We start from the raw sequence: 13,747 nt of genomic DNA, 5'->3' as shown, positions 1-13,747 counted from the left end.
CTTTCCATTGCTTACATTCTAAACCTGTCTACATGCCAGGCCTTTCCCACTGGAGATGGGAAAACAGTCCCTGTGAAGCCTCCCCTGCGTTCCAATTCTTTGTGTTGGTTCATCCGTAGCGCTCGTCTCAGCTGGGCCCAGCAAGGTCAGACTCTGGGGTGTCACTGCTGGTTCTGAGCGTAAACTAGAAAGGAAAATTATTGAAGGATAGGTAGGCGATGTGAAGAGTAATTGAACGAGCTCTAGACATTCATTTTCAGAAAAAAATAGTGTTGACCTTGTTGCTCTTTAGATGTGGCTAAATGGAAATTTTAACATTGGTTTTTTCTGCCATAGACTTGCAAATCATGATGTGAGGAGTGTTTTTCTTCCCACATTCCTTCATTGTCATGTCCTACTCTTGAGGTCATGTCCTTCTGACCAGAGCAATAGCTTTAAAGTGAGAGCTGGGATTTGGGAGGATTGGTATGGAAGTTGTGTGTCAGGGAAAGCAGAGTATACAACAGGAGCGTAGGATAAACATGGATGTCATAATTGAGGTAATTTTGTGGTACTTGTGTGGTTTTGTTTGTGGATGTGGTGTGAAGAGGGGCCCCATTCCATTGGAGTCGTGTCAGGCTGGTCTGGGCTTTGCAGCAGTGCCGTGCATGAGGAGCTGCCCCTTTCCAGCGTGGCCATTCCTTCTTTAAAGTGTGAGTATTTGAGACCAATAGCTGCTGTTGATGTTGTGTGTCAAAGTGGACTGAAGGCATGTCCAGGATTTGGAGAGATGAGATGTCATCAGTGAGGTCACCCTATGGAACTCATGATTTTGGGTTGTGTGATGTGAAAAATCACCCCAAACTATGCCAGATGTGTCATGCTGCTCTGGGCTCTGCATCTGTGCCAGGTGTGAGCGCCTGGATTCTTCCATTCCATATTGGCAGTTGGAGAGGGGCCCCTTCAGCAAGTTGTTAGATGGTGGAATGTCTGAGGCACCACTTGGCTTTTCACCAGTCAGAGTGACCTGGAGATTGAGGGTTAAAGGGATCTCCTGAAGTTGAAGCAAAGGAAAAATTAAGTTCTGCATGTGGGTAGGAATAGCACTTGGCTCAGCATCATGTTGTGGGCTGAGTGTTTGGAAAGTGACTTTTCTGACAAGGACCCTGTGGTGCTGGTGAAGAGCAAAGTGCTTAGAAGGTTGCATTGGAGCTTTACTTCAAAAATGTCACCCATGTTCAAGGCAGTTTTCAGAAAATTGTTGACATGAAGTTGGGAGAGGTGGCTCTTCCTGTCTTTAAAGCACTGGTGAGATCCCATGTGGCGTGGTGTGGACAGTTCCGGCCTCCACAGGTGAAGAAGCACATTGGGGATAGTGAACAAATACCAGTTGAAGGCCACGAGATAATGGAAGGGCTGGGGAATCTTTGCTAGAGGAGAGATCGAGAGAGATGAGACTGAGGAAATACGGCTGGGTGAAGGTGTCACGAGTGTGTGGGAGCCCAGCCGTTCTCAGCACTGCACATGTGAAGGGAAAGCAGGCAAGTGCCCTTGTGAAATGAGACAGAATTCCATCAGCAACAATTTTTTTGTGGGTAGGGGTGCCCTGAGAGTGTAGGAGATGTTATGTTCTCTCTCCTGGGAGCTCCTAAACTAAATTGCCCCTGGTCCTGGAAATCCTGCTCCTACTGGTTCTGCTTGAGCAGAGATGATGGAAGAACTTGCTGTCCAGATTTCCTGCCCAAGTGGATGATGCTCTTGTTCCTCTCTTTGCTGGGATGATTTAAGAATCCATCTGGAAACAGAGCTTTTCAAGTGTGTGCTGGTATAGAGTGACTTGGCAGGGGAGTGGCCAGGAAAGAATGGTTGTGTCCAAGACTTTGGTGTACCAGGTGATGGGATTGTATCATGTTGCAGAAGATCCCCCCTCTCTCCTCTTTTGCAGTGTTGGTTGTTATTGGTGGGGACATATATGCTAAGAAAAGTTCTTTGCTCCTTTTCGATCCACTCTAGTGGTTGAGTAGTGGCATTGGACAGGGTGAGGATGTGAGACCATTGGAATTCCAAAAGAAGAGGAAGCAACTCATGTTCTGATACAAGAAACATTTATTGAATGAAAGAATTTGGAGAAAAAAGAAGCTGAAGGAATCAGGTGTGAGGTACAAGTGAGGTGACCATCACCGAAGTTGTTTTGGTTGCAGGAGGTGTTTCCAGAGCCCTGAGCTGGTGGTGTCAGGAGTGGTGCTGAGGGTCCTTAGCAGATGTAGCCGCCCCTTCTGCCATAGCCACAGCCCAGGCCTCCCAGCCCATAGCCAAGGCCAAAGCCAAATCCCCCAGAGATGGGCTGTCCCTGGGCATTGAGTTCAGTGCCCACGGCAGCCGAGGAGGTGGATCCGACGGCGGTGCTCTGGGGGAAGGAGGTCATGATGGGTCCTGGCAGGGTGACCAGCACAGGGGAAGGGTTGATGATGACGCGGGAGTCCTGGCATTGCAGGGCACAGGGCTCGTTGCAGCTGTTGGCCAGCGGGGTGGGTCCGCAGGGTCGGCAGAGGCTGTTGCAGGCCATGGGTGTGGTGTGGAGGGTCCCTGGAAGAGAGAGGGGAGTGAGGCAGGGCAGGGGTGTGGGGGTGTGAGGGGTGGTGATGCAGGAGGGTGAGGGAGTGTGGAGGCTGTTGTGGGGCTGTGGGGAGGGGTGAGGGCTGCTGAGGCTTGGGCTGAGTGTGCTGGAAGAGAGGGGCCCGGGGTGCAGGAGCAGGAGGTCAGGGGCTTGAGACTCACCTTGCTGTCAGCAGGAGAAGAAGGTGTGAGGAGAAGTGTGTGAGGGAGAGAGACTCTGGGCCGGCTTTTATGCTGGTTCTGGAGAGGCGGGACAGCATGGTCCAATGGCCTTGGGGCAATTTGCAAGCCATATTTCCTGGCTGGCTCAGAGTGTCGTGTCCTGTGGTGGTGTGTGTTTTTCATCCCACAACTCTGCAGTGTCATGTCCTTCTTTTGATTCTGTGTCCATCTGACCTTGGTAGCAGCTTTTAAATAAATGTATTAGAGACCAAATGTTATTTTTTGGGGAGGGATGTGGACATGACCAGAGCTTTGGACAGTGGAGTGTCATTGCTTAAGTCACCTCATGGCCCATGTGTGCTCTGGTTTGTGAGTGTGTTTTTGGAGTGCTCATTCCCCTACTGCCCTGTCCGGCTCATCTGGGCTTTGCAGCTCTTCTGGGGTTGACAGGTTTCCCTTCCATCACATTATCTCTCTCTCTCTCTTTCCATTGCTTGCATTCTAAACCTGTCTACATGCCAGGCCTTTCCCACTGGAGATGGGAAAACAATCCCTGTGACGCCTCCCCTGCTGTCCAATGCCTTGTGTTGGTTCATCCGTAGCGCTCGTCTCAGCTGGGCCCAGCAAGGTCAGGCTGTGGGGTGTCATTGCTGGGCTCTGAGTGAAAACCAGAAAGGAAAACAGGTGAAAGAAGAGAAAAAGACATAAGGAATAGTTGAAGTAATTCTAGACATCCACTTTTCAGAGAAAGCCGCTTGGCCTTGTTCCACTCTAGATGAACCTTAACAGAAATTGTAAAATCAGTTTTTTCTGGTATAGACTTGCAAGTCATGATGAGGGGAGTGTTTTCAGAAAATAATGTTGAGCTAGTTTCTCTGTGGAGGAATCTGGATGGAAATCATAATATGAATTTTGTTTGCCAGAGCCTTACTGGTCATGATGTGGGGATTGTCTTCCACCGCACACCTCTGCGGTGTCATGTCCTGCTCTTGAGGCCGTGTCCATCTGACCATAGCGGAAGCTTTGAAGTGAGAGTTGGTATTTGGGAGGATTTGCTTGGAGGGTGCATGTCAGAGAAAACAGAATATACATCTAATGACTAGGAAAAAAAAATGGGATTCATCAGTGTGGTCATTTTGTGGTACTTGTGTGGTTTATTTTGTGGGTGTGGTGTGAAGAGGGGCCCAATTTCATGGCAGCTGTGTCAGACTGGTCTGGGCTCTGCATCTGTGCCAGGTGTGGGAATCTGGACTCTTCCGTTCTGTATCAGCAGTGGAGAGTTGCCCCTTCAGCAAGTTGGCAGGTGGTGGAGTGGCTAAGGCACCACTTGGCTGTTCCACCAGTCAGAAGGACCTGGAGACTAAGGATTAAAGGAATCCCCCAGAAAATGAGCCATGGGGACCCTGAAGTTCTGCATCTATACAGGAATTGCACTTGGCCCCCTATCATGTTGCAGGCTGAGTGTTTGGAAAGTGGCTTTTCTGATCAGGACTCAGTGCTGCTGGTGGAGAAGAAAGGGATCACAGGGTTGCAGTGGGGCTTTACTTCAAAGGATGTCTCCTGTGTCCAGGACAGATGTTTGGAAACTGTTTCCCTGAAGTAGGGTGAAGTGGTCCTTCCTGTCTTTCAAGCACTGGTGAGAGCACATGTGGAGTGGTGTGGACAGTTCTGTCCTCCAGAGGTGAAGAATCAGTAGGGGGTTGTGAAGAAAGATCAGTTGGGAGCCACCAGATAGTGCAAGGGCTGGAGAATCTTCCCTTGGGGGATTAGCTGGGAGACTGAGGAGACAAGGCTGGGCAGGAGATTTCATGAATGTGTGGGAGCCCAGCTGTTCTCTGCACGGCACACGTTAAGGGTAACGGGGCAGGTGCACGAGTGAAAAGAGGCTGAATTCCTTAGGTAAGGTTTTTTCTGTGGGTATGGGTGCTTAGTGCATGTAGGAGAGGCTGGGAACCCCTTCCTGGGAGCTCCAAAACTGAACTGGATACAGTCCTGGAAACCTTGCTGTTGCCGGGCCTGCTTGAGCAGAAGGGATGGAAGCATTTCCTCTCCAGAGTTCCTGCCCAAGTGAGTGATGTTATTCCTCTGTTCCCTGGGAGGACTCAAGAGTGCTGCTGCAAAGAGAATCGTTCAAGTGGCAGAGGGTGATTTTGGCAGAGCTCTGCCCAGGACAGAATTTTTATATCCAAGCCTTTGGGGAAAGAGGTGATGGGCTTGTGTCATGTTCTGGAAATTCCCCCTCTCTTCTGTTTTCCATGTCAGCATTGGTTGTTACTAGTGGCGACATATTTGCTAAGAAATTTTTTTTGCTACTTTTCCATCCACCATAGTGGATGAATAGTGCACTGTGTAAGGTCAGGATGTGAGAGCATTGGAATTCCAAAAGAAGAGGAAGCAACACAGATTCTGATACAAGAAACGTTTATTGAAGCGAAAGAATTCTGAGAAAGAAGAAGCTGAAGGAATCAGTGCGGGATGATCATGGGATGACCATCAGCCAAAGTGGTTTGGTTGCAGGAGCTGTTTCCAGAGCCCTGAGCTGGTGGTGTCAGGAGTGGTGCTGAGGGTCCTTAGCAGATGTAGCCGCCCCTTCTGCCATAGCCACAGCCCAGGCCTCCCAGCCCATAGCCAAGGCCAAAGCCAAATCCCCCAGAGATGGGCTGTCCCTGGGCATTGAGTTCAGTGCCCACGGCAGCCGAGGAGGTGGATCCGACGACGGTGCTCTGGGGGAAGGAGGTCATGATGGGTCCTGGCAGGGTGACCAGCACAGGGGAAGGGTTGATGATGACGCGGGAGTCCTGGCATTGCAGGGCACAGGGCTCGTTGCAGCTGTTGGCCAGCGGGGTGGGTCCGCAGGGTCGGCAGAGGCTGTTGCAGGCCATGGGTGTGGTGTGGAGGGTCCCTGGAAGAGAGGGTTTGAAGAAGGACAGGGGCTAGGACAGTGTGGGGAGGCGTGAGGGCTGCTCAGGCTGGGCCTTAGTGTGCTGGAAGAGCGAAGTCTGGTGTGAAGGAGCAGGAGAATCAAGGGCTTGACACTCACCTTGCTGTGTAGCAGGAGCAGGAGGAGAAGGTGTGAGGAGAAGTGTGTGAGGGAGAGAGGCTCTGGGCTGGCTTTTATGCTGGTCTTGGAGGGATGGGACAGCCTTGTCCCATGGCCTTGGGGCATTTTGCAGACCTGGTGAGTCCTGAGGTGGGGAGTGTTTTGCTTCTCACAACTCTGCGGTGTCATGTCCTGCTCTTGATGCCATGACCTTGACGACAGCTTTTAAATGCAAGTATTAAAGCCCAAATGCTTCTGTTGATGTTGTTTGTCTGGGAGGGATGTAGACGTGACCAGAGCTTTGGAGGGGTGCGGTGTCATCACTGTGGCAGTGCTGTGCTGTGGTTTTGTGGGTGTGTGGTGAAGAGGGGCCTCATTCCACCACAACCACATCAGGGTGGTTTGGGCTTTGCAGCACATATGGTGGTGACAGGTGTCCCCTTCTATCACATCTTCTGTCTCCCTATCATGCTGTGAAATTTCTAAACCTTTCTGTATTCCAGGTCTGTCCCCCTGGATATGGGAATGTGATTCCTGTGATTTCGGGCTGCCTCCCATAGTCCCCAAGGTCTTCTGTTTTCTTATCCATAGCTGGTGAAGGATAAGGAGAAGAAGAGATGTGGGGAGCAGTTTATGGAACTTTAGACATTCACTTTTCAGAAAAGCAGGATCTTGTTACTCCCTAGATGAACCTGAATGGAAATCATAATATAAGTTTTGTCTGCCAATGCCTTACAGGAGGTCATGATATGGGGATTGTTTTCCTTCCCACAATCCTTCCATGTCATGTCCTGCTGTTGAATCCATGTCCTTCTGACCATAGCAGTAGCTTTAAAGTGAGAGTTGGTATAAGGAAGCATTTGCATGGAAGATGTGTGTCAGGGAAACCAGAATATACAATAGAAGCCTAGGATAAACATGGATGTCATCAGTGAGGTCATTTTGTGGTACTGGTGTGGTTTAGTTTGTGAGTTTGGTGTGAAGAGGGGCCCCATTCCATCAGAGTCATGTCAGAGTGGTCTGGACTTTGCAGCAATGCCTTGTATGAGGAGCTGCCCCTTTCCATCATGGCCATTCCTCCTTTAAAGTGTGAGTATTTGAGACCAATAACTGCTGTTGATGGTGCTTGTCTAAGAGGACTGAAGATGTGACCAGGATTTGAAGAAGCGGGGTGTCATCAGTGAGATCAACCTATGGAACTCCTTATTTTGGGTTGTGTGGTGTGAACTGGGATCCCAAACTATGCCAAGTCTGTCAGGCTGCTTTTGGCTTTGTATCTGTGCCAGATGTGAGCAACTGGACTCTTCCATTACATATTGGCTGTGGGAGAGTGGCTCCTTCAGCAAGTTGTTAGATGGTGGAGTGGCTGAGGCACTACTTGGCTGTTCCACCAGTCAGAGTGACCTGGAGATGAAGGGTTAAAGGGGTCTCCTGAAGTTGAAGCGAGGGAAAAATTAAGTTCTGCAATTGTATAGGAATAGCTCAGCATGCTGTTGTGGGCTGAGTGTTTGGAAAGTGGTCTTTCTGATCAGGAGCCTGTGTTGCTGGTGGAGAGCAAAGTTATTAGAAGGTTGCATTGGAGCTATACTTCAAAGGATGTCACCCATGTTCAAGGCAGATTTCAGAAAACTGTTACCCTGTAGCTGAGAGAGGCGGCTCTTGCTGATTTTAGGGCACTGGTGGGATCCTGTGTGGAGTTGTGTGGACAGTTCTGGCCTCCACAGGTGAAGAAGCACAATGGGGATGGTGAACAAAGACCAGTTTTGGGCCACGAGATAGTGGAAGGGCTGGAGAATCTTTGCTAGAGGAGACACTGAGAGAGCTAAGACTGAAGAGACAAGGCTGGATGAAGGTGTCACAAGTGTGTGGGAGCCCAGCTGTTTTCAGCTCTGCACACGTGAGGGGAAAGGGGGCAAGTGCACTTGTGAAATGAGACAGAATTCCATCAGCAATAATTGTTTTGTGGTTGTGGGTGTCCAGACAGTGTAGACAATGATGGGTTCCATCTTATTGGAGCTCCAAAACAAACCTGGCCATAGTCCTGGAAATCCTGCTCCTCCTGGGCCTGCTTTAGCAGAAGGAATGGAAGCATTTGCTCTCCGGAGTTCCTGCCCAACTGCACTATGCTCTTGTTCCTTTGTTAGTTAGTGGAATTCAGGAATGCTTCTGGGAAGGGAATTTTTGAAGTGTGTGCTTCCAGAGAGTGACTGGCAGGGCATAGTCCAAAACAGAATTGTTGTGTACAAGCCTTTGTTGTATCAGCTGATGGTCTTGTATCACGTTCTGGAAGGTCTCCCATCTCCTGTTTCTTGTATCAGCATTGGTTGTCACTGGTGGGGACATATCTGCCAAGAAGAATTCTTTCCTCCTTTTTCCATCCCCCATCATGGGTGAGTAGTGGAATAACACTGGGTAATGATGTGAGACCATTGGAATTCCAAAAGAAGAGGAAGCAACTCATGTTCTGATACAAGAAACATTTATTGAAGTGAAAGAATTCTGAGAAAGGATAAGCAGAAGGAATCACCTTTGGAGTGATCGTGGGACGAGCATCAGCCAAGGTGCTTTGGTTGCAGGAGCTGTTTCCAGAGCCCTGAGCTGGTGGTGTCAGGAGTGGTGCTGAGGGTCCTTAGCAGATGTAGCCGCCCCTTCTGCCATAGCCACAGCCCAGGCCTCCCAGCCCATAGCCAAGGCCAAAGCCAAATCCCCCAGAGATGGGCTGTCCCTGGGCATTGAGTTCAGTGCCCACGGCAGCCGAGGAGGTGGATCCGACGGCGGTGCTCTGGGGGAAGGAGGTCATGATGGGTCCTGGCAGGGTGACCAGCACAGGGGAAGGGTTGATGATGACGCGGGAGTCCTGGCATTGCAGGGCACAGGGCTCGTTGCAGCTGTTGGCCAGCGGGGTGGGTCCGCAGGGTCGGCAGAGGCTGTTGCAGGCCATGGGTGTGGTGTGGAGGGTCCCTGGAAGAGAGAGGGTTGGGTGAGGAAGGGCAGGGGTGTGGGGATGTGAGGGGTGTTGATGCAGGAGGGTGAGGGAGTGTGGAGGCTGTTGTGGGGCTGTGGGGAGGCGTGAGGGCTGCTGAGGCTGTTGCTGAGTGTGCTGCAAAAAAGAGGGGCTAGGGTGCAGGAGCAGGAGGATCAGGGGCTTGAGACTCACCTTGTTGTCAGTAGGAGGAGAAGGTGTGAGGAGAAATGTGTGAGGGAGAGAGGCTCTGGGCTGGCTTTTATGCTGGTTCTGGAGGGGCGGGACAGCGTGGTCCAATGGCCTAGGGGCAATTTGCAAGCCATATTTCCTGGCTGGCTCAGAGTGTCATGTCCTGTGGTGATGAGTGTTTTTCATCCCACAACTCTGCAGTGTCATGTCCTTCTTTTGATTCTGTGTCCATCTGACCTTGGCAGCAGCTTTGAAATAAATGTATTAGAGACGAAAAAGGTTTTTTTTTTGTGGAGGGATGTGGACGTGACCAGAGCTTTGGACAGTGGGGTGTCATTGCTTAAGTCACCCCATGGCCCATGTGTGCTCTGGTTTGTGAGTGTGTTTTTGGAGTGCTCATTCCCCTACTGCCCTTTCAGGCTCATCTGGGCTTTGCAGCTGTTCTGGGGTTGACAGGTTTCCCTTCCATCGCATTCTCTCTCTCTCTCTCTTTCAATTGCTTACATTCTAAACCTGTCTACATGCCAGGCCTTTCCCACTGGAGATGGGAAAACAATCCCTGTGATGCCTCTCCTACTGTCCAATGCCTTGTGTTGGTTCATCCATAGCGCTTGTCTCAGCTGAGCCCAGCAAGGTCAGGCTGTGGGGTGTCATTGCTGGGCTCTGAGTGGAAAGCAGAAAGGAAAACAGGTGAAAGAAGAGAAAAAGACATGAGGAGTAGTTGAAGGAATTCCAGACATTCACTTTTCAGAAAAAGCCGGTTTACTTTTTTCTACTCTAGATGTACCTGAACAGAAATTGTAAAATCAGTTTTGTCTGGTATAGACTTGCAAGTCATGATGAGGGGAGTGTTTTCAGAAAATAATGTTGAGCTAGTTTCTCTGTGGAGGAATCTGGATGGAAATCATAACATGAATTTTGTTTGCCAGAGCGTTGCAGGTCATGATGTGGGGATTGTCTTCCACCGCACACCTGTGCAGTGTCATGTCCTGCTCTTGAGGCCGTGTCCATCTGACCGTAGCGGAAGCTTTGAAGTGAGAGTTGGTATTTGGGAGGATTTGCTTGGAGGGTGCATGTCAGAGAAAACAGAATATACAACTAATGCCTAGGAAAACAATGGGATTCATCAGTGTGGTCATTTTGTGGTACTAGTGTGGTTTAGTTTGTGGGTGTGGTCTGAAGAGGGGCCCAATTTCATGGCAGCTGTGTCAGAATGGTCTGGGCTCTGCAGCTGTGCCAGGTGTGAGCACCTGGACTCTTCCATTCCGTATCAGCAGTGGAGAGTTGCCCCTTCAGTAAGTTGGCAGGTGGTGGAGTGGCTAAGGCACCACTTGGCTGTTCCAGCAGTCAGAAGGACCTGGAGACTGAGGGTTAAAGGAATCCCCCAGAAAATGAACCATGGGGACCCTGAAGTTCTGCATCTGTACAGGAATTGCACTTGGCTCCCTATAATGTTTGTGGGCTGAGTGTTTGGAAAGTGGCTTTTCTGATCAGGACCCAGTGCTGCTGGTGGAGAAGAAAGGGATGACAAGGTTGCAGTGGGGCTTTACTTCAAAGGATGTCACCTATGTCCAGGACAGATGTTTGGAAACTGTTGCCCTGAAGTTGGGTGGAGTGGTCCTTCCTGTCTTTCGAGCACTGGTGAGAGCACATGTGGAGTGGTGTGGACAGTTCTGTCCTCCACAGGTGAAGAATCAGTAGGGGGTTGTGAAGAAAGATCAGTTGAGAGCCACCAGGGAGTGCAAGGGCTGGAGAATCTTCCCTTGAGGGATGAGCTGAGAGACTGAGGAGACAAGGCTGGGCAGGAGATTTCATGAATGTGTGGGAGCCCAGCTGTTCTCAGCAAGACACACGTTAAGGGTAGCGGGGCAGGTGCACGAGTGAAAAGAGGCTGAATTCCGTAGGTAAGGTTTTTTCTGTGGGTATGGGTGCTTAGTGTGTGTAGGGGATGGTGAGTACCCCTTCCTGGGAGCTCCAAAACTGAACTGGATACAGTCCTGGAAACCTTGCTCCTGCCGGGCCTGCTTGAGAAGAATGGATGGAAGCATTTCCTCTCCAGAGTTCCTGCCCAAGTGCGTGATGTTATTCCTCTGTTCACTGGGAAGACTCAAGAGTGCTGCTGCAAAGAGAATCGTTCTAGTGGCAGAGGGTGACTTTGGCAGGGCTCTGCCCAGGACAGAATTTTTATGTTCATGCATTTGGGACAGCAGGTGATGGGCTTGTGTCATTTTCTGGAAGTTCCCTCCTCTCTTCTGTTTTCCATGTCAGCATTGGTTGTTACTAGTGGTGACATATTTGCTAAGAAATGTTCTTTGCTCCTTTCCCATCCAATATAAAGGTTGAGTAGTGCACTGTGTAAGGTCAGGATGTGAGAGCATTGGAATTCCAAAAGAAGAGGAAGCAACACAGATTCTGATACAAGAAACGTTTATTGAAGCGAAAGAATTCTGAGAAAGAAGAAGCTGAAGGAATCAGTGCGGGATGATCGTGGGATGACCATCAGCCAAGGTGCTTTGGTTGCAGGAGCTGTTTCCAGAGCCCTGAGCTGGTGGTGTCAGGAGTGGTGCTGAGGGTCCTTAGCAGATGTAGCCGCCCCTTCTGCCATAGCCACAGCCCAGGCCTCCCAGCCCATAGCCAAGGCCAAAGCCAAATCCCCCAGAGATGGGCTGTCCCTGGGCATTGAGTTCAGTGCCCACGGCAGCCGAGGAGGTGGATCCGACGGCGGTGCTCTGGGGGAAGGAGGTCATGATGGGTCCTGGCAGGGTGACCAGCACAGGGGAAGGGTTGATGATGACGCGGGAGTCCTGGCATTGCAGGGCACAGGGCTCGTTGCAGCTGTTGGCCAGCGGGGTGGGTCCGCAGGGTCGGCAGAGGCTGTTGCAGGCCATGGGTGTGGTGTGGAGGGTCCCTGGAAGAGAGAGGGGGGGTGAGGCAGGGCAGGGGTGTGGGGGTGTGAGGGGTGTTGATGCAGGAGGGTGAGGGAGTGTGGAGGCTGTTGTGGGGCTGTGGGGAGGCGTGAGGGCTGCTGAGGCTGTTACTGAACATGCTGGATAGAGGGGTCAGGGGTGCAAGAGCAGGAGGTCAGGGGCTTGAGACTCACCTTGTTGTCAGCAGGAGGAGAAGGTGTGAGGAGAAGTGTGTGAGGGAGAGAGGCTCTGGGCTGGCTTTTATGCTGGTTCTGGAGGGGCGGGACAGCGTGGTCCAATGGCCTTGGGGCAATTTGCAAGCCATATTTCCTGGCTGGCTCAGAGTGTCGTGTCCTGTGGTGATGAGTGTTTTTCATCCCACAACTCTGCAGTGTCATGTCCTTCTTTTGAGTCTGTGTTCATCTGACCTTGGCGGCAGCTTTTAAAATAAATGTATTGGAGACCAAATGTTGTTTTTTGGGGAGGGATGTGGACGTGACCAGTGCTTTGGACAGTGGGGTGTCATTGCTTAAGTCACCTCATGGCCCATGTGTGCTCTGGTTTGTGAGTGTGTTTTTGGAGTGCTCATTCCCCTACTGCCCTGTCAGGCTCATCTGGGCTTTGCAGGTCTTCTGGGGTTGACAGGTTTCCCTTCCTTCACATTATCTCTCTCTCTCTCTTTCCATTGCTTGCATTCTAAACCTGTCTACATGCCAGGCCTTTCCCACTGGAGATGGGAAAACAGTCCCTGTGACACCTCCCCTACTGTCCAATGCCTTGTGTTGGTTCATCCATAGCGCTCGTCTCAGCTGGGCCCAGCAAGGTCAGGCTCTGGGGTGTCATTGCTGGGCTCTGAGCGTAAACTCGAAAGGAAAATTATTGAAGGATAGGTAGGCAATGTGAGGAGTAGTTGAAGGAGCTCTGGACATTCATTTTCAGATAAAAATTGTGTTGACCTTTTTGTTCTTTAGATGTACCTAAATGGAAATTTTAACATTGTTTTTTTCTGCCATAGTCATGCAAGTCATGATGTGAGGAGTGTTTTCCTTCCCCCATTCCTTCAGTGTCATGTCCTACTCTTGAAATCATGTCCTTCTGACCAGAGCAATAGCTTTAAAGTGAGAGCTGGGATTTGGGAGGATTGGTATGGAAGTTGTGTGTCAGGGAAAGCAGAGTATACAACAGAAGCGTAGGATAAACATGGACATCATATTGAGGTAATTTTGTGGTACTTGTGTGGTTTTGTTTGTGGATGTGGTGTGAAGTGGGGCTCCATTCCATTAGAGTCGTGTCAGGCTGGTCTGGGCTTTGCAGCAGTGCCATGCATGAGGAGCTGCCACTTTCCAGCGCTGCCATTCCTCCTTTAAAGTGTGAGTATTTGAGACCAATAGCTGCTGTTGATGTTGTGTGTCAAAGTGGACTGAAGGCATGTCCAGGATTTGGAGAGATGAGATGTCATCAGTGAGGTCACCCTATGGAACTCATGATTTTGGGTTGTGTGATGTGAAAAATCACCCCAAACTATGCCAGATGTGTCATGCTGCTCTGGGCTCTGCATCTGTGCCAGGTGTGAGTGCCTGGATTCTTCCATTCCATATTGGCCGTTGGAGAGGGGCCCCTTCAGCAAGTTGTTAGATGGTGAAATGTCTGAGGCACCACTTGGCTTTTCACCAGTCAGAGTGACCTGGAGATTGAGGGTTAAAGGGATCTCCTGAAGTTGAAGCAAAGGAAAAATTAAGTTCTGCATGTGGGTAGGAATAGCACTTGGCTCAGCATCATGTTGTGGGCTGAGTGTTTGGAAAGTAACTTTTCTGACGAGGACCCTGTGGTGCTGGTGAAGAGCAAAGTGCTTAGAAGGTTGCATTGGAGCTTTACTTCAAAAATGTCACC

At 50.4% G+C, this 13,747-nt stretch overlaps 2 protein-coding genes and 1 pseudogene across 2 annotated transcripts; all 3 read right to left on the bottom strand.

Annotated features, from left to right (window-relative positions):
• Positions 1-2,233: 2,233 nt before the first annotated feature.
• On the bottom strand, positions 2,234-2,545 carry LOC130249786 (feather beta keratin-like). Its single transcript, XM_056484854.1, has one exon. The coding sequence runs from the start codon at positions 2,543-2,545 to the stop codon at positions 2,234-2,236; it is 312 nt and encodes a 103-aa protein (XP_056340829.1).
• A 2,782-nt stretch (positions 2,546-5,327) lies between these two features.
• LOC130249785 (feather beta keratin-like) lies at positions 5,328-5,923 on the bottom strand (annotated as a pseudogene).
• A 2,503-nt stretch (positions 5,924-8,426) lies between these two features.
• On the bottom strand, positions 8,427-11,839 carry LOC130249783 (feather beta keratin-like). The gene is made up of 2 exons (XM_056484853.1): positions 11,577-11,839; positions 8,427-8,505 (listed from the first exon to the last, which is right to left on the bottom strand). Exons 1-2 carry the CDS (start codon positions 11,837-11,839, stop codon positions 8,427-8,429), a joined length of 342 nt encoding a protein of 113 aa, XP_056340828.1.
• Positions 11,840-13,747: the final 1,908 nt, after the last annotated feature.

The sequence above is a fragment of the Oenanthe melanoleuca genome, chromosome 2, assembly GCF_029582105.1.
Source record: "Oenanthe melanoleuca isolate GR-GAL-2019-014 chromosome 2, OMel1.0, whole genome shotgun sequence".
In the NCBI taxonomy this organism is placed as follows: Eukaryota; Metazoa; Chordata; class Aves; order Passeriformes; family Muscicapidae; genus Oenanthe; species Oenanthe melanoleuca.
Note: the sequence above shows the minus strand (reverse complement) of the source record. Positions and strands in the feature narration are given on the sequence as shown.